The 27817-nt window shown below is 45.1% G+C and overlaps 1 protein-coding gene and 1 pseudogene across 1 annotated transcript; one reads left to right on the top strand and one right to left on the bottom strand.

The window, feature by feature from the left end:
* Window positions 1-21813: 21813 nt before the first annotated feature.
* LOC6615241 (basic salivary proline-rich protein 1) lies at window positions 21814-22209 on the top strand. The gene has a single exon (XM_002039610.2). It carries the CDS (start codon window positions 21865-21867, stop codon window positions 22153-22155), a length of 291 nt encoding a protein of 96 aa, XP_002039646.1. The 5' UTR covers window positions 21814-21864; the 3' UTR covers window positions 22156-22209.
* Window positions 22210-24826: 2617 nt separating this feature from the next.
* On the bottom strand, window positions 24827-26472 carry LOC6615240 (annotated as a pseudogene).
* Window positions 26473-27817: the final 1345 nt, after the last annotated feature.

Below are 27817 nucleotides of genomic sequence, written 5' to 3'. Positions count from 1 at the left end.
ATTGTATATCTGCTAATTGGATAATAACGAATTAGAACAAATCAAATTATGGCCTAGGTATTTTAACTTAAATCGCTGATCTCTAAAGGGATTTGATAAACTAAAATTAAAATGTTACAAATTGGGAATCTATGATAACAATTTTTTAGGTAACAGTGTGCTGACCAATAAAAGCCTCATTATATGATTGATATATCTTACGAATTCAAGGTACATATATTGTTGCATACTCTTAGCTACCTTTTTCATACTTCTCGCACGACGTATTTTTCGCCAGTGTAGTGATGAGCTGGGAAATCCCAACGGAATCCAGCTGCCTAACGATGGATGCACCTTGCAGGCGGATGAGAGTCCAACATTGTTGGCAGAGTCAGTTCGCTCCATTCTTTCCTCTTGCCACTGCTAATAGCTTAAATTCATCTGCATGTCTGTGCCTGGTTTCACGCTTTATGCACTGCTAATGATTTGATGTCGTCTCCATTTTCCGGAGGAAAAGCGGGAAAGCTAAGGCCTGGAAACGTGGGCGGGAGGAGTGGGGCCAGCAATACAGCAGCAACCACGTGACGACGTCAAATGCAAAACTCTCCGGCTAATGCTTCTTCATCCGCATCCACACATCACATCTAAATGTATGTACATACATATATCTCGAATATTTCCCAGCAATGTACGCTGACTTTTTGTGTGCCGATGACTGGCTGCAGGAAATGCAGAGTTTGCATATCAAGCTGCCACCTGCGACTAGCTGCTCGGAGAAATCGATTAGCCCAAATTATAACGTAGAAGCCACTCCAATTGGGCAGGCAAACAAATACCAAATCGATGAAAATATGAGCTTGGTGTTTGAATGTGGAAACAATTTCAAAAAATGGACTGCCCAAAGAAGTATTCGATTTGAACCGCTTGAAACAAGCCTAATTTCATTTTATTGCGTTTGTGTAAGTATGAAATATGAATTTGCTTGCAGTAAACACGAAAAAGGTAAAACCGAAATGTATATTTAAGAATGTATATTTAAAAGCAAAGTGCACACTTGTATGGCCGTGTAAGGGTTTGTTAAATCAAGTCTCGTATTAAATTGGGGGAGTAAAACAGCCTTGAGCTTGATTCAATTTTACAGCTATTAGTAATTTTTTTCTATACCTTGGCCAAGGAATCTTAATGGCTTAAAGCAAGCAATACTGGAAGGCTTGGCATTGTAATGACTTCCAGTTTTTCACTTGTATGAATAAATAAGGTTTATTTTTGAGTTGATAACACAATAACAGCTGATGCATAAGTTGGGTGCAGAAATCAAAGACCTAAATTCTATTTAAATGAAAGATAAGCAAACTAATACTCGTATTAAAAAACTATATATATCCCCACAACTTATGTATATGAAAGTTATACTACATTGTATACAAATGTATTGAAATGGCGAATTTGGGGGAAAACTGCCTACCAACTGGCCAAATGTTGCTCTTGTCCTGGTTGCTTACCTACATATGTTTTGTATTTCATCTTAAAGAGCCAGCACAGCAGCAACACTGCGTATGCGTAATGATATTTGAAAATTTCGTATACGTAGGGGGAAATTTAAATGTGAAGTGCAGCTGCCATTCGCAGACAATTTAAGCACACGGTGTGTATAAGATGATGGAACGGTAAAAAAGGTGGACAGACAAAAGTTAAGGTGAGTGAGGAGGAAATAGTGGAAAAAACGAAAGCGGCAGCGAATTTTTATTTATATCTGTGGAAATTGCTGACCAACTTCAACGTAAAATGCCCGCTTTTCCGAGCTCTGCTTTTCCAGCTGCTCCTTTCTTTTCCTCTTTCCTCGTACTTATTTCTTTGCACACTGAGTTCACATTTGTTTTTTGCAGTTGGCGCAAATATTTGAGGATTTTAATTGTTTGTATTTGCGAGCGAGAGCGAGAGAGAGAGGGGGAGAGGGAGAGGGCAGATAGGGCTAGAAAAAATGCAGCAACAATACAGCAACAAGCGACGCAAAAAGAAGAGCGAAAATATTTGAACAATTCCAAAATGCGATAGTAAAGTGTTTTAAGCGGTTTTTGTTTGAATGTGGCGAAGGGGTTTTCCTGGGGGTTATTGCATACTTTTAGGCTCTGCTGTTGGTTTGCTTGCCAGTGTGTGTGTGTGTGTGTGTGTGTGTATGTGTGTATGTTTTTTTTTTTTTTAATTCGTTTATTGAATCCTTATTCTAAACTATATACTATACAACATATAACATTTAAGAGGACAAATCCAGGACTCCCCGCGGTATGGCCGTGAAGCATTGCTTCGCGAGGACGATCAGGATTTGCTCACTCGTGGACCCTCCTGGCTCTCTCGGCTCTTCTGAGCTCGGTGGTTATCGCTGCGGCGAAGCTGTTGACCGCTTGCCATTCCGCCTCCCCCTGCAGCATGAATGGGACTAGGTTGTCCGCATTCAGTCTGCCGCCAAGTACGGTTTCCAGGGAGCTCCGTTCCCTAGTGTATTTACCGCACGAGAAGAGAACGTGCTCAGCTGTTTCGCTCCGACCACCTCCACACCATGTCCGCGAAGCCTACGATCTCGCTCCTCCCGACCAGCGGTAGACGAAGTATCCCGTCGTACATGGTGTTCCACAGAAGCGGGCCGAGGACCGAGCCTTGTGGGACTCCACCGGTGACCTGGTGCCTGAAGACGCCTTCCGACGACTCGCACAGTAAGACCCGATCAGAAAAATAGCTGCGTATGATCCTGACTAGGTAGGCTGGGACGCTGAAGCCAATTAGTGCTTCTAGGATCCGGTCCCATCTCGCTGTGTTGAAGGCGTTCCTGATGTCTAGAGTGACCATGAGGCAGTACTCTTTGCTGCCACCCTTCCATCTGGTGCCGTCGATTGCTTGGGCCGCTACTTCGACCACTCTGTTGACAGCGTCGACGGTGGACCGCGCTTTCCTGAATCCGAACTGGGACCGTGAGAGGTCACCCGCGTCGGCGATAGCCCTCTCAAGCCGAATACACACCAGTTTCTCCAGGAGCTTGCCAGTTCCATCGATGAGGCATATTGGCCGGAACGATGAAGGCTCCTCGGGTGGTTTCCCTGGTTTTGGGAGGAGAAGCAGCTTTTGGATTTTCCAGCAACTCGGGAAAACTCCTTCCTCCAGGCATTTGGTGAATGCCTTCGCAAACGAGTCTGGCTGGAGTTGGAGAGCAAGCCGAAGCGCCCTGTTCGGAATGCCGTCGGGTCCGGGGGCCTTGCCGTCCTTCAGCAGTTTTGCCAGCTCCAGGATCTCGTCACTGCTGACCGTGGCGTCGGAATCGACGTGGTCCCCTGTGGCTGGGTCGGCTGGGCGTAACCCATCCATCACAGGGAACAGGTGTTCCGCTACACTGCGGAGCATCGCTAGGTCCAGTAGCTTAGGAGTCCTGGTGTACGCCTTCTTGACCACCACCTTGTAGGCACTTCCCCATGGGTCGCTGTCGGCAGAGTCGCATAGGTCGAGGAAGCATTTGCGCTTGCTCTCCCTTATGGCTAACTTAAGCGTTTTTCTGCGGGCTCTGTATTCGGATTGGCGTTCGGCAAAGGACTCCGCACCTCTCGCGCGTTGGTAGCGACGTCTGGCGGAGAGGCACTCACGACGAGCCGTCTCTATCTCCTGGTTCCACCAGTAGACAGGGGCTCTTTGTCGGCTGTGCGGCCTGCTCGATTGCATGCTGGCGTCGCACGCGGCCTTCAGCCGTCTCATCAGCTCCACTGCCGTCAGCTCGGCTCCTTGTCTGCTCGCCATGGGTAGGAACTGCTCTCGAAACACCTGCGTGTCCAGAGAGTCCGTCTTGTATTTAATCCTGGCCTGGGCTGGTGTCTGGGCTTGGGACGAGGGTGGGCTTCCCAGGTCGCAGATGATGGCCAGATGGTCGCTGCCAGTGTAGTCCTCGCTGAGTCTCCACCTCGCTAGCCTGTACGACGAGCCGCTAGTGAAGGTGAGGTCCACCACAGAGCCCAGTCCGGCGCGCCTGAACGTGTGCCGGTTTCCATGGTTAAGAAGAGCCAGGTCCAACGTCGCGAAAGCCTCCAGCACCATCCTGCCTCTCGCATTGGTGGTTGAGCTGCCCCAGCTCTCTGACCATGCGTTGAAGTCGCCCGCTATTAGGACCTGGGTGCGGCCTCTAGCATCCGCTGCCAGTCTGTCCAGTGCCCGGCTGAATGCGATTAGGGTCAGGCTGGGGGCTAGGTATACGCTGTACACCCACCATCTGCCTACCCTGGCCCTAACAAATCCGATGTCCGAAAGAACATCGGTTATTTGCTGGGTTTCTCTGCTGCACCTCCAGATCGCTGCTTTCTTGGTGCGGTCGAAGGCCCAGTCTGGGCTAGCCGGCGTTCGGTAGGGCTCGCTAAGTAGAGCGAGCTCCACTCTGCGTTCACGCACCGTCTGCACTAGCAGGTCTTGGGCTGCCGTGCAGTGATTCAGGTTTAGCTGAATCAGCCGCATCATTGCAGTGCCTTTGGTGCTCCTTTACCCGCCAATGGGCACTTCCGGGTGCCCATTTGGTGGTTGGTCGCTTGGCTACCTCTGTCTGCGCACAAGAAGCACTTAGCTTCGTTAGGGCACTCGGCGGCTTTGTGTCCCGCGGTCCCGCATCTGAAGCAGCACTGGCTTCTGTCCACGGTGCTTCTGCAGTGGGCCGCTATGTGGCCTTCTTCCAGGCATCTGAAGCATCTTTGGCGTGGCTCCAGCTCCTTGATCAAGCATTGGGACCATCCTACCCTCAGCTTGCCACGTTTGATCAGCGGGTCCGTCAGATTGGCTGGGACTGCTATCACCGCAGTCTTCCCTCCGTACTGCGATTGCCGAAGGCTCTTGATAGCCACGACTGCTGCAGGGACCTCTGCCTGGGCCTCCAAGGCACTCTTCAACTCGTCTTCCGTGGTGAGCTCGTCGAGGTCGCGAATCACAAATACCTTGGTTTGTGTTAACGCGCGAAGGCTGGCGCGGTCACCTAGCACCGCTCCCATGTCCATCTTGAGCTTCTGCGTCAGGTCTTGGGCTGAGGCACGTAGTTCGAGGAGCAGTTCGCCTTTGGCCGTCCTCTTCACCCTTGCTACGTTTTCCCCGATGGCCCTGAGCCTAGCGTCCTGCCCTCTTGTGACCAGGGACAGCACTTCGCTGTAAGGTAAGCCAGCTGTGGGGGTGATAACCAGCGCATCTGGTCTCTCCCTCGGCGGTCTCTTCTTGCGCGGTCCGGGCGGTTGCTGCAAGTTTGGTTGCGACTTCTTTCCCGCTACAGTGGCTTGGGGCGGAGCCCTTGGTGGGCGCTTGGGTCCCGCAGCCTTCTGGTGGTCGGGTCGCTGGGCTCTCTTCGCAGACAGCGCCGTGCGATCCTTTGGCTTAGGGCTGCCCTTAGCGTTGCACGGTTCTTCGAGGCCGGATGGGAGCTTAGGGGTGGTCTGTTGGCTAGCATCTGCTTTTGCCGTACGTCCGGCCTTCGTTTTCTCCGCCTCCGGCAGCCTAGTGCGCAGCTTTAATTGGAGCTCCTTCAATCTGGCGAATGAGTTCTTCATTGCCAGATTAATGCTCCTCACCCCGTTGAGGTTGACCTTCGTCAGAAGGTCGTCCAGGATTTCCAGGATGTATGTGTCCAGGATGTATGTGTCCAGGATGTATGTGTGTATGTATATGTGCCTGTGTGTTTGCCCTTCTGCAGCCTGTTTACACTCACATGTGCATTTATTTACTATGTTCATGTTTTATTGTTAACATTTAAAATATTTGCGCCTGCATAAAATTTGACCCGTCGTCCATTCTGTCCTCGCTTTTTTTCTCCTTGCCTTTAGTTTGCCCCTTTGCCTTTTGTTTACCCGCCTGAATATGCTTATTTACACACTGCTTTTTGCTGCCTTTTTTCCCAATTTCAATCCACCCGCGTAGTGTTTTAAATCGTTTAAGCATTTAGTTTGTTTGCCATTTGCAACAACCAGAAATTAACAAATAAATAAACGCAAACACGGGTTGTTTAACGCAAGGCATGTCCTGCTTTGTGCTCCGTTTGCGTTGAAATGCCACCGACAATCGCCGAGCACTAAGCTAATATGTTAATTAATTGATTTATTAAATATTTTCTTTTGTTTGCACACAAATATGTTTGGCGCTGCCAATACAAAACAAGTTTGGTGGGCTGGCAGCAGAAAGCAAGTTTTAGGCATGCAAACTATATTTTATTAGCCCAAGATTCACTATTTTATATAAAAAGCCGAATATAAATTTTGATTCGGCAAAGTAGAAAAAATCGAGTTAGTAAGCACACAGTAAATAAATCGATATTGGTAATAAAATAACTCGGATATATTAAAACATACTTTTATGTTTACCAGCCAGGGCTCTTTATTCAAAACTATTTATCGAAATTAAAAATTCAAATAATAATAATAAAACTCCAAAGTTAATTTCAAAGACTGAAGCCACACATAACTCCGTTAATTAACAATACTTCGAGGGAAAACCTAGAATAACTTTCACAAAATTCAGACAGTATTTAGATGACCACGCCCACCGTTTGCAAGTCCGCCCCTAGTCGTGATTGCATGCTAGCCGGTGGAAATGAGGAATAATGGAAATGGAAAATGGAAACGGATATCCAACGTGTTGCCCAGGAGACCGCGTGCTCTCAGCCAACAAAGAACCTCATATGGCAGTGTTGTTATTGTAGCTGTGATGCAAGGACGGGGCACGCCGGCGGAACTGAAACAGACAGACAGTCAGCCAGACAGACAGACAGACATTGAAGCAAACGGAAAACCTAAAATTTTCAAGCAGCCCCACATTAATGTGGAGCACATTAGTGCACGTAAGTGTATTAAGGATAATGGATGCACTCATAGATATTTCGCCAAGAGGAACACGACTGCAGGACAGCAAAAGGAGGCTATGGACGAGGGGTGTCCCGATAAATATGCAGGTGGGCCGCCAGGAGGGTTCTTCAAAAGCAGCGCGAAACATCCGAGAATCTGCACGGACTCCATGCGGATTCGGTTGGGCTAAAGGCGCACTTGTGTGGGCGAGATCGTCTAGATAAATTACATTTACCTGCGGGCCAGAGCTCTACCACTTCCTATGTTTATATGGCATAGGGGTTTAGGCCAAACTTTTAACGTGCTATCACCTGTTAGCCTCTTAACTTTGGGCTTAAGAGCTGTATAATATGTATTTTGCAATATTACACAAGAGAAGAATGCCAGAAAATCTCAATAGGAAGATACTGCAAAAGGCGAAACTCATATCAGTTTGTGAACAAGAGTAAATCGGCTTTAAAGAGCGCAAGAACAGGGATAACAATTCCGAAACAAAGTCGTTTTCGAGCAAACTCAAACTGGATATTTTTCCAACGACGCTCATCAATCGGAATTGAATTTCACTTGTCCTTGCCGCCCGCTCAGTCTCGTTATCCTCCTTCCCATTCCCATTCCCATTTCCATTCCCTCCCCGCCTTTCCATTTCACCTCACCTCACCTCAGCTCACCTCACATCACCTCAACCGAACTGAACGGCCTGAAAAAAGCGACAAAAAAATATATCCCAATGAAAGAGAGCTTCGTGGGGGGTAAAGCATTTTTATTGCCATCATTGTCAGCGGGAATTGTCATCATAAATATTTGATTGTTGCATCAATAAAAGCTTATGACACATAAAATCCATAATTTCAATTGTTGGCCCCCGGGTGAAGTTGCGCCGCTGGATGCGGATCAGCCCAAGGTTAATGCAGCCAAAGGAGGCAAACAATAAATAAAAAATAAGCCGTGGAGGCGGAAGAGCGGGCCAGTTGGCACCCTCTGCCAAATCGGGCCGGGCTCATAAATCAGCGTTATTATGCCACCGCCACTTCCGCCCAATGCTGATTTTCGAAAATCATGCTTAAATAAGGAGGCATATCGTCCTCGGATCGGGGCCGATTCCGAAGTAGAGAGCTTCTCCCGTCCGCTGACCAGACCAATCAGTGGTTTTTGTTATTTAAATCTCATTTGGGGCGCATTTAAAATGGCGAAAAATATACGAATATTCATAATTTACGCATTAATTGAAAACTTAAACTGTTCGAGGATTGCGCGGAGTCTTTTGCAGGGATATATCGCCTCACTTCATGCATCGCTACATATGACAAATTAATGAAGCGAGCCGGTACAGATATACGTGCTATATATCGCACATGAATACGTTTATTCATACTCGTATGTGTATTTTCGCACATATACATATATGTATATGTATATATAATATGTGGGCATTTATGTAGTATCTCTGCGGCTGTTCATAAATCAAAATTTATGCCCATCAGGCGAAACATCGCAGACGTCAGATATAACACATTTTCAACTGTTCGCCGAGGACACCAACAATTGGCGAGTAATTGACATGATTGAGGGCTCTAGGGGCGCCTCCAGGAGGCGGTGGCAGGTGGTGGGAGTTGGTGGAAGGTGTTGGAAGGGGTCACGGATCCAGGGGCCACCGCTGGTTAATATGGCATATGTAACATTGACCAGAACACAACAATTTCCCACTGCCGACGTCAGCAAAAGTTTCGAGCGAACAGGCAATCCAAATGCTCGTGTGGAAAGTGGAAAGTGCCAAGCTAAGCAGGAAAAGCGCTCCTCCTTCCCCCGTATTCCACATTTTCCACCACACACAACACCACTCCGCACCGCCGGAGGCACTGTGAGAAACGGAACGGGAACGAAATGAAAAGCAATCGAAAGTGTCAAAGAGGCGACAGCTCATCGAGCAAAGGGGGCGTGGCCAAGGAAAATCAGTGGATGGGCGGTGACTCGGTTGCATGTCCAGCCAGTAATTGGTTTGGTCGAGACCTTGACAACCCCACCATCCGCCCGAATTTGCACTGCGATGCCTGCGTGCCAACGGTGCGAATGCTTTATGGACGCACGGACACCATTTGTCAGGATCAAATTATAGGCTTAAGTAGTAAATGTTGTTAATTTCTTGAAAGCATACGCAAACTCGCAGCACATATTGTGCCATTAAATATAATTCTTTGAAATATTACCAGGGAAAATATTTTAGATTTTGATCCTTTAGTATGGGAGGAGCATAGCTTAAAATAGTTTAATGGTCTATATATCCAGAGGAACATAAGAAATGATTCTTGCATATTATGCAGCTAAGATTTTTGGACCACAGTTTATAAGGTATGCGATTTAGTTGTGAAAATAATTTCACCCAATGTGTGTATTTCAAAATAGTTATTTCCAGAAAACCAAAACTGAACGCAACGCCACACTAGATGATCGCATGGACCAAAACCAATTTGTGTGTCAAAACGCGACAAAGTGCAATATGCGGATTTGGCAAATTAAATCAAATAATTGCACAGCAAACTGAAAAAAGGAAGAAGCCAAATGGGATGCCGAGCTATCAAAAAATTTGGCAAAGGAAATTCCATTCGTGACCAAATTTTTGCTAATCCAGGACTCCGACCTCCTTGGCACTTGCCACACACACACACATACACGTATTCACATACACATACACTTGTATCATATACGTACTCGTACTCATATTGTTGCAGTTCTGGCTGCTCACCTCAACTTTCCCCGACCTTTGACCCTTTCATCATCGCCCTTTGTTTCATGTGTTTGTTGCACATTTTATTTCATTTAATTTTGTGCTCTCTGGGAACTGATTTTTTTTATTTATTTACTTTTATTAAGGTACATATACATACACATATACATATGGAATATATGTATTTTGTGCTTCGTTTTATTTTAATTTTAATCCAATTTCTGCACACACAAAAGACCAACGAAGAGAATTTATTTTTATTTGTATTTTTTTTTATTTTCCTCTCCTTTTTTTCCCCCTGGCTTGTCGCAAAATATATTAAAAGCTACTTACGAAGTGCAGAGCCAAACGCTTCGGCCCGTGTGCATTCACACACACACACACACGTACACTGTTGTGGTTTATATATGTGTGCATGCATGAACATACATATAGGTAGTGCGGCGTTGGCAACGAAAACTGGCCATGATGACGATGGCGATGGCGATGGCGATGATGACGATGATGATGATGATGATGCAAGTGATTCATGCGGAAAACGAGCAACAATTTTGGTTTACCAGACAGACAACGCCGGCACCAACAACAAAGGCAACAATAACAAGAATAGCAGAGGGGGGAGAACAACAAAAAGGGCAACAACAATCGAGCAAGTCTTACATGTGTTTACACAATGTTTGTTGCCGTTTTCTCGTGTTGTTATTATTATTTTTTGCGGCCATTTGGGCCTGGTTGTAAGCCATGTCCTGTGTCCTTTTCCCCCAGCCGAGCTGCATCCTTCGGCCAGCCGCCTGCTGTTTCAATTTTATTATGAGTGCAATGCCCATTTTTCCTTCACCGGATTTTTTTTTGCCTTTGAGCCATTTTCATTTCCACCAGCGGTTGAAACCTCAGCACATATTAAAAACAGATTAAATCAGTTGCAAAATGTACTTGACCAATACGCGGCCGAAGGCAAATGTGTGTCTATTCGTTGTAATGAACAACGTTGCGTATACGTCATATTTTGAGCGTATGAACTCTTGATCAGTGATCTCGAAATTTTCTACATTTAAAAATACACGCTAACAATAAGTTTGATATTAAAACCAAGAGAGAGTGTTATAGTCGAGTTCCCCGACTATCAGATACCCCTTACTCAGCTCAGCTAGTGTGAATGCAAATACATATATATTTTCCAAGACTATATACTATATATAATTTACAAGATGTAGTAGGCTTCTCCATCTACCCTCTTCCTTTACTCTTAGTCATACATTCCTAGTCATACATACCTAATTATACATAGCCAATCTAGTCATAAGTTTATACATTCATACACCCATCCTTACTATATACATACGTACAAATATTATCGAGAAACTTATCGACTGATCGACTCGCCACTCTGCAGAGAGCGCGGCAGTCAGTCGCTGTTGAACCAAGCTAGAGTACAGATCGAAATAAAAGAGACAATTGAAATAGTATTCGAATGTTAACTTCTGTAAACGGCGGCTAAAAAGACTTATAAAATTATGATAAAATATCGAAAAATGGTTCAAAAATGTGGGAGTGGCAGTTTTGTGCGGTGTTGTAGATGCCTCTAGAATCTGTATGATGAATCTCAACCTTCTAGCTTTTATAGGACAGATGGACATGGCTAGATCGACTCGGCTATTGAACCTGATTAAGAATATGTATACTTTATATAGTCGTAAACGCTTCCTTCTCCCTGTTACATACTTTTCAACGAATCTAGTATACCCTTTTACTCTAAAAGTAGCGGGTATAAAAAAAGGAGCATGCAATTAAAAAAAAGTGTAAAAATACTTCAATATACCTTCATTGTCTGTCCTTTAACAATTAGGTTTTTTTTAATGCTTAATATTATATGACTTATAATAACTTAGAGCGTTTTTCCTCAAGAAATTTATTTTTTATCACTGACAAGGTATCCTTGAACAAATTTTTAGAATCTTACCATTTTCCAAACAATTAAAATTGAAATTAGGAAAATAGTCGCTAATAGATAACATTTTCCCATGACTTTAAACCGTCGAAAAAGGTTTTATTGTAAGAGCAAATGACAAATATTTCTGTTTTTAGTAACTTCGATTAAAGTGTATAAAATTTGCAAAATATATTTATTCGTGCGAAAATATACACTCTCGTGCAAAAGTTTTAGTAAGGCAGTAATTTATCTCATTGTGAGTTGGGCAGCAAACTCTGCGAAAACTAACAGTTGATTGATCGGTTCATTCATAAAGAAAGTCTAGAGATGGGAAAGCTCCATGGTTACCTTTTTTTTTAGTTCTGTTCGTCCACTAATTTTCTTCGAGAGATCTCCAAATAAGATTCACATAATTTAAAGGTAGAGGTAAAAACATAAACATAACCTCTGTACTAAGTTAAGGTTTAAATAAGTTACATTCACTTAGGATACAAGTTTACAAATGTAAGGAAACAGTTTAAAGGACTGATATACTTAAGTTAACTATTTAAGGGAGAATCTCAAAAGTAGCGCATATTAGGAGAACACTATGATCTAGTAATTGAAAGACTAGGATGGGATTGTTACTTTATTGGTGCGCAAATCGGTGTTCATGTGATAGTTTAGTCTGTATATGGACTAGCATTATTAACAGTAGTTATATATAAGCATATTCAGTACATATTAGTTTACGATAATATTGATATAAATTAAGTAAATTGAGCAACGGCCATCGAATAGTCGGGACACATATGTAACTGTAGTGTCTCATCATCCATAGCTTGGTGCCTTCAAAAGCCATTTTTGGTAGAGAAGAATATGTTAAGAGCAGCAAACAACAAAATGATATCCTTTTGCTCAGTAAATTGCATTCCTCTCCAAATGGCACTGCCCCACTCGCAACCCCAAATACCAATTTGAGTGCACTGAAGTGCCAGCGAGCAAGTAAGTGTCTTTAGCCTGGCTGAGTGCCCACAAGGACTCGGGGACTCGGATTGATTGCCAGCCAAATGAGCATTGATCTTGCGCCGCAAACGCACACATCTTAATTTATGCACACACACACGCACACACGCGCGTTTAAGCCCTGCATGTTCCAAACCCCTTCTGCACCCGTGGATGACGGCTCACCAAAAACACCTTTGGCATCATGGAAAGAAGTCAAAATGCACTCATGTGAATAATTCGATATTGGGAACAAATTGTTTTAAACACGTTTCATTAGATTTCGCATCGCAAATGCCATTACAGATGTCTGTTGTGTATAAACATATGTGTATATGTATGTATCTGTGTTCGATTTCGATCCTGAGATGCAGGCAGCACACGGAGCAACCGGTGCATCCTTTCCCTTATTGTTTTTGCCAGTGACAACTGAATGATTGAATTGAACTTTGCATTCGCGCGAATGTGGATGCGAATGTGCCTGGTACTGGGAATGCGGATGGGGATGGGGATGAGATTGAAGCGGCAGTTCCGTAATTGTGAATTGATTGCTCGAGTGTAGCGAATTTTCCGGGGAACTTTTCCCGGGGGCAAGGCGGCGCTGGCAAAGTCGGGCGATCAATTCGGCAGTCGCCTCAATGCGATTTGTCTTGTGTCAGATTTGAGTGACAGAGCCGTTTGTTTCCCTTTCGCTGGCTGCACGTGGGCAAAAGGATGTTAAACGGGAGGCATCCACATGCAGCTATGCAGCGAATGCATTAGTCCTTTGACAGGCGACAAAAATGTCCTGTGACGGGGTCACAAAAAATATGTTTAAGTTCCGGCTTTCAGAAATTGTATCCTTGTTTCAGATAATCCCGCACCATTATTGTTTTTAAATGGTGGAAAAAATACAAAATCGCGTTGAATACATTTGGCCAATGTATAAAATTTATATCAAATAAAAAGAACTTTTCAACTGGTCAAACTTTCATTCTATGAATGGCGTTTTTAGTTTTATTTATCATTACTTTTTCAAAAAACGTTAAGTTTATCTTTTGAATTCTTCGCAACTCGTGCTTTGTTGAAAACTATTCGCTTTGATTTATGCCCTTCGTTTAAACCCAGCTGTTCATAAATAAAACCGCCAGTGTTACTGTTTATTTTATTTTATTGGTTAATTTCAGACACTTGATATTCATTAGACCGACACCGTTGCGTACGTTTTATCGCAGATCAAGAATGTGACTAAATTAAGCTTTGGCTGTACGATTAAACTAGCATAAGCCGTAAACAAGTTACATTTAGAAGTTTGGAAAAGTACTGGGCAAGCTCGCGGACAATTACAGCGGTGCGATGCTTACATTGATTCCGCTGATAAGCTCCGCTGAAGCTGCAGACAAATGATAGTGTACACAAAGATAAAGGGTGACTTGTTCGCGTATACAGGGTGTCTCGTTCCCAAACACCAGCTAATGGTTTGGCTCTTTAATTGAACTTTAAATGGTCGATTTTTAAAATCGATAGCAAAAATATCAAAAAGTAACCAAAGCGTTTCAGGTTTTCCAATTCAATGAACATGTATTTTTGGGTTCCGTGGTTTTAAGCGAATATAAAAGTAGAAAAAATATATAAAAAATTTAATATCAATTGATGACTTATTTTCAGCATCGTTTACTTTTTGGTAGTTCTAGTGACACAACTAATCGTTGAACTTCGCATTGAACAGGGATTAGAAAATGAGATTGTTGAACTTTTTAGTGATCAAAAATCTTACCAGAATGTGCATTTTTTATGCCCGCCCTGCGATACTCAAGTTGAGTCTCCCCTCCAGCCTACCCGCAAAACCACACCGGCAGGCATTTCATCTCCCCCGAAAAGCGAAAAGCGGCCCCAAAGACCAACCCACACCCTTCCTCCCAAAAATACCGCGAAAATCCGGCCACCAAGCCAGCAATCCAAGGACTTCTTCAAGTGGCGTCCAGGGCAGAGTTCACGTTGAGGGCGGCAGGTTCATTGTGAGCCCAGTGCATTAGGGCGATGGATAATGCGCTTTCCCTGCGCGACCACGCCCCCAATCGCCCGGGTCCCTTTGTCTTGCTCTTGAGATTGCTTCACGCCAACTTTTGCCTCATAATTTGGCAGTTTGTTGTTTGTCGGCCTTTTATTATATTACCCTGTATTGTTGTCGCTTGTTGCTTTAATCTTGGCTCCCCCATCTCCCCGCCCGTCGCTCTCTCCGCCCACGAAAATCCCCCTCCGTTGCGACTCATTATGCGCTTAATTTTCGCTTTTCATTTTCAATTGCCATAATTTAGTTTTATTTTGCTTCATTTTCAGGGAAAACGGACGGCGGCAGCGGCAGCTCACCTGGCGAAAGTTTTGCCGCAAAAAGCGCAAGGAAAACTGGCGGGGCGGGCAGCGAATTCTCGATTCCGGATTCAGGTTGCGAATGCGGGTGGGGATGCGGATACGGAAATGGGCATAAGGATGGCATATTTTCATTTGAAAACCAAGCTGCGTCTGATTACATCATAAGAAATGCGTAATAATTGCGTTAACATAACGGCCTGCGAGATGGGAACCAACAGCAGTAGTAGCCGGGTAGCTGGATATCCGGATGAGATGGCGGAGCAACTTTCAACCAGGCCCAAGACATCTCCGTCCCCGTGCTCCACCGCAAGCGCACCATCCCCAGCCTCGCAAGCGCCTCCGAGCACGCAGTGTGGGTGGTGGGTGCCTAGCATATAGGAGCATATGGCATGTAGCGTATACCATATAGCACTGCGAAAAGGCATAATATAAAACTTCATCAAATTGTCTTCGCAGCTTTCTTTAACGTGCCAAGTTGGAATTAAATTTACGCAACAATTTCAAGTGGCGGATAATAAGCTCATCCTTTTATTTCATATCGTTTTGTTAAGTTTCGCTTTATTGCCACAGTTTCAAAACGGCAGATAGGCCTATGATAAAAATAATAATTGACTAATTTAGTTTTATTATCCAGAGCGTTGTTAGGACGTTAGAGCTTCTACAAATACGAGTTAGAATATCTGCAGGATAGTCTAGTACGTATCAGCCCTTGCAGACATTATTTTAATGAAGTTTAAGACAAATTTAAGGCTTTACTTTACTCTTACCCTAGGGTATTTCTGTGTTACATCAGAATCATGAACATAACTAAGTCGTAGACAAATTCGGAATAAAATATTAATAAATTAAATAAAGGTCAATACAAATTGCACATAATTAATGTATTGGGGCAGTTATTTCAGTGTACTTAGAGTGGCAAATGGGTTTGGAAAAGGGCCATAATGCCACCTGTTGACTCATTACCTTCCCTGTACGAACTTCTTCGCCTCCGTTATCAATGCAAAAGACAAGGTGGTGGGGTGAAAAAAAAAACCGGCTAAGAAGCAAACAACTGGACATAAATCAGAACCAATGAAATGTCATTAGTGCCAGACTCAGAGCCAGGAGAAACTGCATTAGGAGCTGGCGAGAAAAGGAAGCGAACACGACACGAAATGTGCACCGCAAGCTGCAACAAAAACCGATGGCAAGCTCCTCTTGCTTCACGCCCTTTTCCTGGCTGTAAAAACTTGAAATATTGATTGAGCGCGTGAATAACAGCAAGTGAAATGGCTTGCTGAGGGCGTGAGTCCTGCAGAGGATCCTTTCCAGGCGATTCCGGACGATTGCGGGGGTCTAAGTGGAGCAGCACATACATGCTCGCCCATACAAATGTATCTGCTTACGACTCTCGACTCGAGTCGAATCGGCGGAAGGCAATAAAGTGTACAATGTACCAGTTGGTGGCCAGAAAAGGGTGAAAAGGGGCACTACGGGGTATCTGTAAACGCCACCAAGAACTGCAGCTTGCGCATTTGTATGCCAAAAGCTGCCAGGAGGAGATATGCGACTTGACTGAAGGTCGAACTCACAATTTCCCTGCAAGTGTAGGCACAATCTGTAATTAGTAATACAAGTACTTAATACATATTAGATGGAAATATAGAAGAGTGTAACGAAAATTCTTAAATAACAATCGTGCAGCATGGATTTCCGTTTCCATGAATAGTGATAGCACATTTGTTGGTGTATAAAAGGTAAGAGGCATCCCAAGTCCAAATCCTTTTTTTTCTGCCAGTTGGAAAGGGACACATAGAGCCGACAAAATGCAAAGGGTTCCACTTATCGACAGAGTACAACAAATGGAAATAGTTGAGTGGCTTTCCGCCGTCCTTAGTCCTGGCCAAAAGTAGCACGGCACAAGCCCAGACACATTGAGACAGTCGAACAGATATGGCAACAGTATCATTCCACGGGATTCCCTCCGCCGCATCCACGAGCACAGCCCCTCTCGTATTTCCATGGACAGGCCGACCCGCTTGGCTCCCCGGGCATAAACAGCACGTAGTCGGGAAGCTAAAACACCACGTAGCATTATCGATGTAATCACCGGATAAGCTAACAAGTTGCCAAGATTTTCACGCATACTCCGTTGCACTGGGCGGCGGGGGAAGAGCGGGAAATCGGGAAAAGCGGGAAACGGCGGGAAGAGACCGGAAGAGGCGACTGCAAGTGCTTCGAAAGCGTGTGGAAAACAAAAAAGTTGCAGTGCAAACTTTTCCCGCCCCCTCTACCTTTGCCACGTCTAGTTCATCCTAACTCTTGCTGTTTTCTTTTATTTTTTTTGTATTATTTTTTTGACTGGCATTTCATAGTTTCGCAGTCGATGGAGGAGAACAAAACTGATGAGGGTCCTTGGAGAACGGGTATGCTCTAGGAGTCACCCAGCATCGTACTTAGTATGGATAAACTGTTGTTATAACTAAAAACGTTCAAGTTATTGATACTGCAAATATTGTGTGGAATTTGCTTTCATTCTTGCGACTGCAACTTCCACTTGTGCTGCGTTCGAAAAGCGAAAAGTACTTTATGAGCTCGTGTGTCTCCCCCGAGAGCTATACAATGATAGAGAAAGTTGTTGAACCGTTTAACCACTGAAAAGGAATATCAATTAAGGGGATTTACTTAAGCCGTAAACAACGGTATAATTAATTTTTATACTGCAGGCAAGCTATCCGGTGGGGTGTTGATTAAAGGTGCTTGGCGAAGCCGTAAATAAGTTACTGTTAATCACAAGCTGCTTTCGCTTATTTAATCACCGAATGTATCTCCAATTACTCTATTCTTAAGCTAGTTAATATCCGACCTTATAAGTTATATTGGAAATACCCACGGGATGGCCCGAAACCTCGATAGATCATAACCCAATCCTTTTCGACTGAATGAGCCGCCAACATGCATTACAGATTCTTTCCTCGAACCCCTCCCCATCTTATCCACTTTGTTCCACTTGACTTGAATCCCTTGGTTGCTTTCTTTGGGTCAGCTCCTCGACGACCACCAAACTGATTAGGAAAGCCAACAGAAAAATAAAGGATAACAAATCGATAGCAAGGGCAGGGGACATGTGGGAAAACAAGAGGATTGAGGGGCGGCATCGCTTGCACCTCGTATTAAAGAGGGTCCAATTTATGGCCACACTTGGGGGAATGCCGAACACGAAATTGCAAATATTTAGCCATATACTTATACGGCAACACACGCAGCTATATATAAGTGCACTTTCGAAAATGGGTCCATCCAGTGGACAGTTTTAAAGTGCTATGTAAATCTGGCCTTTGAGGCCTTCACTTTTTAGTCCTGTTCAGAAAGGAGCAATCACTTCACATTTGAAAATTATGTCCTGAATTGTATTTCCGATCAATCGCCTTATTTTACGACTATAACTGAAAGTATGGAAAGATAAGAACTCAGCCAATGCTAGAAATGCTGACAACAATACCCGAGGAACTTGCTCCCAGTTCGACTGATTTTCGCTCAGTGTACTTCTGGCACGAGTGCACATGTGCTCGATTGTATGTATCTGTCTATTGCTCATGTCTATGACAGCGGAGGCGAAGCCGCAGCGACGTGCCGCAAAATATTCGCCAAAAGCATGCAACCAAAATTGGTGGGGCGGTGGAGAAAGGGGCTGGTGCATCGGTGGCCGGTGGCGGGGGAAGGGGGCAGGGGGGATCAGGGAAAGGGGACCGGGCCGGCTGGCCTTTGCAACATGTTGCCATTGCCCTGTTGTCTCGCTATATTGTTTCGACGGCATGCGCATCAATTTCTAGACAAATTCAGCACACACCAACTTCAAAAGGACCGACAGAACGTAGTATGTAGGTAGGTACGTACGAGTAGATACGAGAAGGACCCCCAAAAAAGCAGCGAATTCAGCCGGTGGTTCAGTAGGTGGCTCTGGCTGCGCTTCATGTGTGCAATAGCAAATTTGAAAACACAAACACAACACGGATGGCCGCAGACACAGACGGAAACCAGAAGGGGGTGCGGAGATAGTGGGGCGGACGCCAAGGATTCCCCCGGTGCAGGCGCTTAAGAAGTTTCAGACATGAAATCAATTTGTCTTCCAACTCCCACGAAAACGAAAACGAGCCAAGAACGGCAAATGCAACAGCGAGGGGAATCCCCGATCCACGGCCCCAAGAACGGAATGAAAAGAGCCAGAAAACTGCTGCGGAAAAACAGAGGCGGTTCCCAGATACCATCAACACGAATCGGGAATACGCTTATCCAATCGATGCGAGTATACCTGCCATTCGGTTGCATGTTAAATAGAGGGTAAAATAAGGAAGAGTTCGAAATGTGCTCAATACAGGTAATCTAAAGTCGTTACTATCCTCTTGACTCTAAACCACTAATCGCTGCTTTCGTTACGTTTTCCTAGCTTGAGCTTTGCTTGGCATTTAAGGCAGAATGGGTAAAATATTAATGCATTTAAATATATATGTAATATTAAATACATATAAATACATATATTAAATACATATATAATAGAGTGGCTTGTGCGAGGATTTCGTAATCAAAATATTTCCCTAAATTGTTAGTCTGTAATCCTATAGCCCATGATAAGACTAGTTTCTGGGGTATTAAATAGAAACTACAATTACTTGACCGAATGCCATCGAAGGTCTTTCAATGGCATGAAATGAGCAGGCAGCACGGAACAGATCCGCATCCGTAGGACTCGAGTAGAAGTCGTAGTCGTAGGCGGAGTCGAATGCAGTCATGAGGCATCTCGCATGCTGGGATCCACACATGTGAAACGATTTGTGGTGTTGCAATAACTTGTATTTTAAGTTTACTCACTGCTGGGATTCAAAATTTAATTTCATAGTGCGATGCGTTGTTATTATTTTGCATAATAACATTTCTGGCCCCAGTTCACTCAACCGAGCTCACTGATGGTTTGGGGTTGGAAATGGGCGTTTGGCTGATTGGTAGTTTGGTAGTTTGGGAGCTTTCGTAGTTTCGCCAGATTCACCAGTTTCGGGAGTGGAAACTCGAAATTGGAGCTTGGCCTGCGGACTGACCGATTGTGCAATCGAATCAGTCCTATTAGACCCCGTTTGGCGCATTAGCAGTACGTTCCGGATGGATATGGATGCGGATGCGAATGAGGATGCGGATGCGAATGAAGATGCGGATGCGGAGGTGGGGCAGCCGATCCCATGACCATGCGAACCGGACTTCGACACCAGACACTAAATGCCTCATCAGCATTCCGGTGAGTGTTTATCTGAGTGTGTGAGTGGATTTGCGTTCGGGTTAATCAAAATGTGACCGATGGCAACGACAGCTGACCGCAAATCAAGGGGACGCCCGGGCGGCCCATTACCCCAATAATCAAGCCCGTTGGGGAATCTTTCTAATCGTCCTTGGCAGCAGTCCTGTGGAAGGCTACTTGGTATAAATAATCCGTATCCTTTGAGCTCGCATTAAATACTGTTATACACGAATAACAAATTAAGTTTAGATGAACTGATGGTGGAGAAAATTTAATTTCTATCTGGAGAATTAAATCAATTATGCCACAATTGAAGCGACCGCCAATTCTTGAGGTTATGGCGATTATCCTGTTCCCACCGATTGAACTCAGAAATGAATCCTGACAACTAGAGCTTTGTATCGCATCCTGCGAGTCCCTGTCGTACACCCATGCTCTTCATAAAGCTACCACATAACGGCAGCCACATACGAAAAGTGGAAAGTGCGGTGCTGAAGGGGAATATCCAGTCCACCGAGCTGGTTTTAGAGCGTCGAAATTGCCTTTTTATTGACAATTCACAGCACGCGCCGTGGAAACAGATCATCAAAGGTTATTACGAGTACGGAAAAGGTCCTTTTGTTGCTGTTGTAAATAGATTCATAAGCAACACTACATGCCGCCAATTGCGAGACAGGAATATAAGCGAAAAGAAATCCAGCGAGTGAAAGTGTTAACACTTAGGGTACGCTATACACTCGCTGCAAGGATACTATGTGGATATACGAGAGTGGGTGCGTGCTGTTCTCCGCGGGATAAAGGCAAATTTCAGTCTGAATGTCACAGTTTGAGCCTGGCAGTACTTTGAAATATTCATAAGAATGTACACTAAGGAAAACAGGGTTAAAGTTGAGAACTACAACTAAATATAAACTTAAGCTGGCTAACAAAAGAGCCCGAAGTACAAAAATTAAAAGCAAGGTCGCTGAAAAGAGGCTCCTGTTTCAAAAAACCGGAAAGCAAGAAGCCGAATCTCAATGTTGAAACATTTTTTAGTACCAGAGAGACGACTGACATTTCCACGAATTTGCCCACCCTTGCAAGTAAAACTCACACACAGTCATAAAGCAATAAAGCGGAATCATGTGCAGAAATTTTTATAAGTTGGGTGTATCATCCAAGTGGCAAATGCTCCAGGATCTTTGAAATGCGCGAAGTGGCGGATTTGTGGGGGCGAGACAAGTGCAAGTACTTTCCACTTTCTTTGGCCAAATCCCAGCAAGCAGCTTAAGGTTTCAGCTCAATTGTTTTGCCCGACTTTGTTTCATTGCCATTTTTATATTTCCCCATCTCGGGTGTGCTGAGAAGAGCTTTAAGCGAAATCAAAATGCATATTTACGGAAAAGAAAAATCTATGAAACTGAAATCCAATAGTTTCATATTCTGCTAAAATGAAAAAGAAACGAATCGAGCTAAAGCTGTTCTTAAAAATCTACATTTTATTCATTAGATCACACGGAATAGCTTTAAGAAGTCAAGAATCAAAAGTTTCATAACCACGAGGTTAGTTTGTTTAATATTTTAAGATCACCAGTTCACCAGTTGGCCAAGTATTTCCGTTATGAAGGGTTTACACAGCTCCACTTGGCGCATCGCTGTTTGCACAGAGTTTCTGTTTGTCCATCGAAAACATGGAATTGCAAAACACCTGCAATAGATCCGATTCCGTAGAGATCGAGGTATATATAAGGCTCGGGTGCAGTTGGTGAAGTCAGTTGAATTTGCTAAGTCAATCGTCTACAAGATCAAAATGCGTGTATTCTTCCTCGTCGTTCTGCTCGCCTTGGTGGCTCTGGCTGCTGCCCAAGGACGTCGTCCTCCAGGACCTCCGCAGGGAGGTCTGGGACCACTTCAGGGCCCTGGAGGACTCCGCCCGCCGCAGGGACCACCCCAGGGACCTCCTCAGGGACCTCCTCAGGGACTCCCGCAAGGACCTCCCCAAGGTGACAACTCATCCTCCTCCGAGGACTCTTCCTCCCAGGAGAGCTCCAACGAGTCCTCCAGTGAGGCGTCTGCCTCGATCGCCGAGTCCTCCATGTAAAAACATTCAAGACTCTTTGAATAAAGATATATATTCTGCTTATTTCAATACAAACCCGTCCACCGATTCCATTAACCGCACCGATTTCCATTCCGAACTCCGAGTAATGGTTGCTCCGGCCCGAGGAATGGAAATGGAAGTGGAAATGGGCAAGGGTGTGGGTGTGGGGGCGTGTCTCAAATCGGCTGCCTAAATAAGAAATCATTTTATTTGAAAAGTTTCCCTTTGGCACGCCCCCTCCAGCTGCCGCCCCACTTTTCGAGGGCAGAAGACGGCGACGTCTGCGTTGGCGACACCAGCAACATCGGGCGAAACAAAAGCAACAAGAGCAAAAGCGGTACAACAAAGCGAAGACAGCAACAATAAGGACAGCTGAAGGCGGTAGGAAGTACGCACACGACTTGGAAATACCCATTATACCTATGAATTAAAAGCAAAAAAGAACATTTCCACCGAAAGTAACTTTACTTTAACAGAGCAGCATAAAATATTACTTTAAAAATGCGTAAAGCTACTTAACTAAAAGGGCAACTAGATAATAAGCTACTAACATAACAAATATTTAGAATAAATTAAGATTTAATACTCCTAACTATTTGTTAAATGACATTAAATGATTAGGTACAAATCAAAGGATATTTCGAAATGATAATTGTGACTTCTGATAAATTATGCAACTGTTTTAAAACCAACGATAACTGGTTTCAAAAAATTAAATTTATATATGATTCTACAGAGATTTTATCCATCTAAAACACATATGTATGTATCATTTTTAAACTTTTAATGGGTAATCAGATAGCGCATATCCTGTCGAAAAAGTGACTCCCGAAATAAGACCAAAACGATGAATAGCAAAGGCAACAAAGTTAAACTGTAACAATAACCAAAGTCAAAGTTTGCCGGCAAAGTTTTCGCCTCTTTCGTCCTTGTTGCTCTCCTTGTTGTTGTTGCATGCGTGCGCCTGTGTGTGTGTGTGTCCACAGGATACAAATTCATTTCAATTGGTTATATGTAGAGAAATGGGTTTGAATGGCTTGGCTGAAGGAAGTTGAAAAGTGGGAACGACGAGGAATCTGTGTAAAATGAGTTTGTTTTTTTTCCCGCATTTTATTTTATTTAATTTTTTTGTGTTGTATTTTTTGCAGCCATTGCTGTGTTGTACTTTTCAAGATGAAACAAGTTTCACGTGAACAGGGACCTTCCCCTGGGCCGGAAAGCCATCCTGCAGAAGGATCCTGGATTTTGGATTCTGGGCCAGGAATTGCCGCATCGCATACCTGCAGACTTCGCTTCACTTTCCTTTGGCAGCGAAATGCCAAAGAAATGCAAATAAAACTTTTCTTTTGTTTTTCTTTCGGCTTTTTGCCCATCGTGGTTAGCAGCTTAACCCTTACAGGGCCCACGCGCCCATCATCCGCCCACCGAGCAGCAACAACAAGTATGTGGAAATCGCAGACAAAAAACGACGGAAACAAAAAGCTGTAAAACTAAGTGTGGCTATTTTAATTTCACTCAAAATGCAACGGAAATCGACCAGTTACGCACTAATCAGAGCGTACTAACGGGTGTACGAAACGGAGGGTTTGGAGAAAGAGAGTTTGAAGAGATAGAATCCGTAGGAAGAGAGTTTGGAGAAACGGAGTCTGCAGAAAGAGAGTTTGGAGAAACGAAGTCTGTAGAAAGAGAGTTTGGAGAGAAAGAGTGAGACGGAACAACGTAGAGCGGGACAACAGGAGAACCGAAAGCGTCGGTGTGCCGATTTTGGGAAAGCAACGGTACCAAGCCGTGAAATTTGGCTCCACAACCAAATTTCACGGCTTGGTACCGTTGCTTTCCCAAAATCGGCACACCGACGCTTTCGGTTCTCCTGTTGTCCCGCTCTACTGGAAATATCGAGGAATAACGGATAAGTGAGGCCTATATAAGCCGTCCTAGCAAGGACCCGCTTGTGTGGCGGGATTGTGGTGAAGGCCCGGTCGACTGTTTAGATGTTCGCGTAACGTAACCAAGAGATCGCCTGGAGCGTGCGTAAGAACTGAGCAGGTGCGGTACCGGCGCGACCAGAAGAGCAGACGTCTGGTTAACGCGTTGTCATCTCGCCCGACGATAGCCCGGAACAGGCAGCAATTGACTACCGTGGGTCCGCGGACGACAGTAATTCCCAGCCCAACGAGTCTACCCACCCAGCAGCGCAGCCCTCATAGTTCAGGGCAACGCAAACCGGAGGACAGCAGATACGAGGCTGTCGAGCGCGCACGTCCAAGGCATTCGCCTTGGGAGACCTGCACCTGTTAACCCTAGTCTGCGAACGGTGACGCTTCCATGAGCCCATAGCCCATATCCTCGCCACCGATCACGCGTGGCCGCGCCAGTACCTTGGCGAGTGGTCGTCCACTACTGAGGAGAAACCTACCACGGGAGATCGAGTTGCAGTGTAAAGCGAATAATAAAGATCAAGGACATAAGAACAACTTAGTGTTCTAACCGGGTGATCACGATTGATATAAATTTGGTGGGACGAACACACAAAATCCTCTGAGCTAGCCGCACGTATCTCGTAGCGAGCAGACCAATCAAAATCAGTTCGTCATATCTGGCGCCCAACGTGGGGAAAAAAAACATATGAAAGTAGTTAATGATCATCGACGCTGCAAGCAATATAATTTCGTGAGACATCTTAAATATGGGGGCTTCGTCCTGACCAGATCAGACATCAGACACATCAGATCAAGCCGGCAGTGAATGCGCGATGCGTGCTTGGCAGATGTGGTCAGGCTAATTCTGGTGGTGTAAGGGGCTACGACGGGTGGTGTTGGTCGGTGTTGGTCGGTGTAGGTTGGCGTAGGTTGGCGTAGGATGGATGTGGTTTTAGCCATCTTCCTTGGGCGGGGTCAACCATCCTGTCGCTTCGTGAAGCTGCACGATAGAGTTGAAGTTCTGCATGGCTCGAGCCAAACTGTATTGGAGCTGGGTCGGTGCTTCGGTATCCCCGAACTGGATGCGCGCCTTTCCCTTGACGAGAGTGGCTGCAATTTGCACGTTAACCGCTTCCACGGTATAGGCCGAGCTCCAGCCATGCTTGGTCAGCAATTCCATGCAGATGGCACCACCGATGAGCACATAGCCGCCTGAGATAATCGGATGGACGACGCGCACAAATGGCGGTTCGAAGGGATACGTATCCTTGAACAGGATGTTGAGCAGTATGCTGTCCATGCCCTCCTTCTCCTTGAGCATTTGCAGATCACTGTGCAGCGGACTGTCAGGGTCGACAGACCTGAGGCTAATGTTCCACTCGTAAATCGAATCATTGACGAGTTCAATAGAAAACATCTTCTTCTTATAGGCGTGTGACAAAAAATTTCGCTTAGTTCCTTCATTAAGCGAGCGGTTGCCTGCGTGGAACCCGAAACGGAACCCTTTAGATAGCCTTGTATCTGATTTTGACGCAGTCTTTTTAGAGTCGCTAACTGTTCCACTTCCATGTTGTCCTTCTTGCTTGTACTTCGTACATCATCCATTTCCAGCGAAAAGTCCTCATCGCGCTCGCTCTTCTGATCGCTTTCGCCGATGGTATCCTTGATCTTCTCCTGATTTGACTCGGTGTCATCGTTGCCGTGGGAACCGCCCTCGCCCCCCGCTCCACCGCCACCTGTTTTCTGCTCGCAGCGGAGGGGGAAAGCGGATGTCGGCGTCGTTTGCAGCGGCAGAGCCAAATTATCGATCTCGGGTGGCAGTGGAACGTTGTGAAGGCGGCACAGCTCAAGCAGCAGTATGCCCACCTGATTGATCACGTGATTATCCCGTTCATTCGTATTGCTAAGTATTTGAACAGCATTTGTAACGCTCGTCTCCTCGGTCTCGGCGAACCAAACTGGCGGCGATAAGGGATAGGTTTCCGTTATGTGGGCGTGAATATCGTAGCGCTTTCCATTCTTATCGATAAAACAGCAGAGCAGTTCGTCGATGCTGGAATTGAGGATCTGAAAGCGCTCGTGGTTCTTCGGGAAGATCTTCTTTAGCGTTTCGATTTCCTGCTTCAGGGCGTTAAGGCACGCCATATTGTAGCGCACTTAAAAGGGCAACTGGTCGGGTCTGGGTTTTTCAAGCTTACGGTGCTTATGATTATTTCGTGGTCCAAGTGGAATTGTGATTAGTGGGGTTTTTGAGGAGATAATTCCCTCCTGTCTTGCGTTTTTCCTTTGTGACTTCCAGGCGTAGAAAGCTGGTATGGGCTTTGTTTTTTGTTTTTTTTTTTGTCTGCCAGCTGCTTTTATTTGCCTACTCCAGATGACGCTGATCCCGTTTTAATTTTTGAGTTGTTTGTCAGGGCCCCTTTATGTGAATATTTTGCTTACTCATTTAAAGATAGATTGAAAGGGCGATTTCTTGGAGTCGACTCTGTATTCCTTATTGTTTTCGCTGGCTCTCTTCTCGCTCTACTACTTCCACTTCACTTCCAGTCAACTTCACTCTCACTGTTTTTTCTTCTTCTACAGCTCCTTCGGCGTCCAGCACAATCTCTCTCTGTTTTTTTTAAGTTCAGATTTGATCTTTGATTTTCCCGACTTATTATCGCTTTCCTATTCTGTTCAGATGTCTTTGTTGGTTTGTGCTGGGCATTAAAGACGCACACGGGTGCAAATATTGTGACAAGAATCAGCACATGACGAGTCGCACTGAGAAAATATCAAAATCGCCGAGTGGCAACACCACACCAGCTGGAGATGTCAGAAGGTGGCAACACTCGATCGAAAGGGGGTAGTGCGACCAGGTGACAGAAGGTCGGAAGGACGGACGGCGCTGTGGAACTAAAGACGGAGCTTTGAGCGTCGAGGAAATCTCAGGAGTGTTCAACAAGGACGGCCAGAACGAGCTTATTGTTTCCCGAAGAAAGGGAGGAATGTCAGGAGTTAAAACTCCGCACAAATGCAAAAGGAGGGCCTGCCTGTTGACAGTTACGCAACAAATCAGAGCGTACTAACGGGAGTACGAAACGGAGGGTTGGGAGAAAGAGAGTTTGTAGAGACAGAATCCGTAGTAAGAGAGTTTGGAGAAACGGAGTCTGTGGAAAGAGAGTTTGGGGAAACGGAGTCAGTAGAAAGAGAGTTAGGAGAGAAATAGTGAGACTGAACAAAGTAGAGCCGGACTACAGGAGAACTGAGAGCGTTGGCGTGCCGACTTAAGGAAAGCAACGGTACCAAGCTGGAGTTTGAACCGGGATAACGGTAAAGCCTTGGATTTTGGTTCTGGAGACTGGAAATATCAAGGAATAACGGTTAAGGAAGGCCTATATAAGCCGGCCGAGCGCTGGAAGCAATGAAAGTCAATGTTAGCGAGGTTACGAGTCAACAACGCAAGGCAACGAAGCAACAAGGGAGCTGCAGCCCTGAGAGTCAATAAGGAGCAAGATCATCCGGCGATAGCCTGGAAGAGGCAGCCGTTGACTACCGTGAGTCTGCAGGAACTGAACAGGCGTCTGGCGGGACCGGCCGGGACAGGAGGTTGCGCCTAGAAAGGCGTTCGACTTGGAAGCCCAGCACCTGTTAACCCTAGTCTGGGAACGATGACGCTTCCCTAAGCCTAAGCCCATATCCTCGCCACCGATCACGCGTGGCCGCTGCAGTACCTTGGTGAGCGGTCGTCAACGGAGGAGAAG

This window comes from Drosophila sechellia, chromosome X (genome assembly GCF_004382195.2).
Source record: "Drosophila sechellia strain sech25 chromosome X, ASM438219v1, whole genome shotgun sequence".
NCBI lineage: Eukaryota > Metazoa > Arthropoda > Insecta > Diptera > Drosophilidae > Drosophila > Drosophila sechellia.
The sequence above is the reverse complement of the archived record's forward strand: the minus strand, read 5'-3'. Positions and strand labels throughout refer to the sequence as shown.

Coding starts and splice junctions, on each gene's coding strand:
- LOC6615241 (XM_002039610.2), top strand. CDS start 21,865: ATGCGTGTATTCTTCCTCGTCGTTCTGCTCGCCTTGGTGGCTCTGGCT.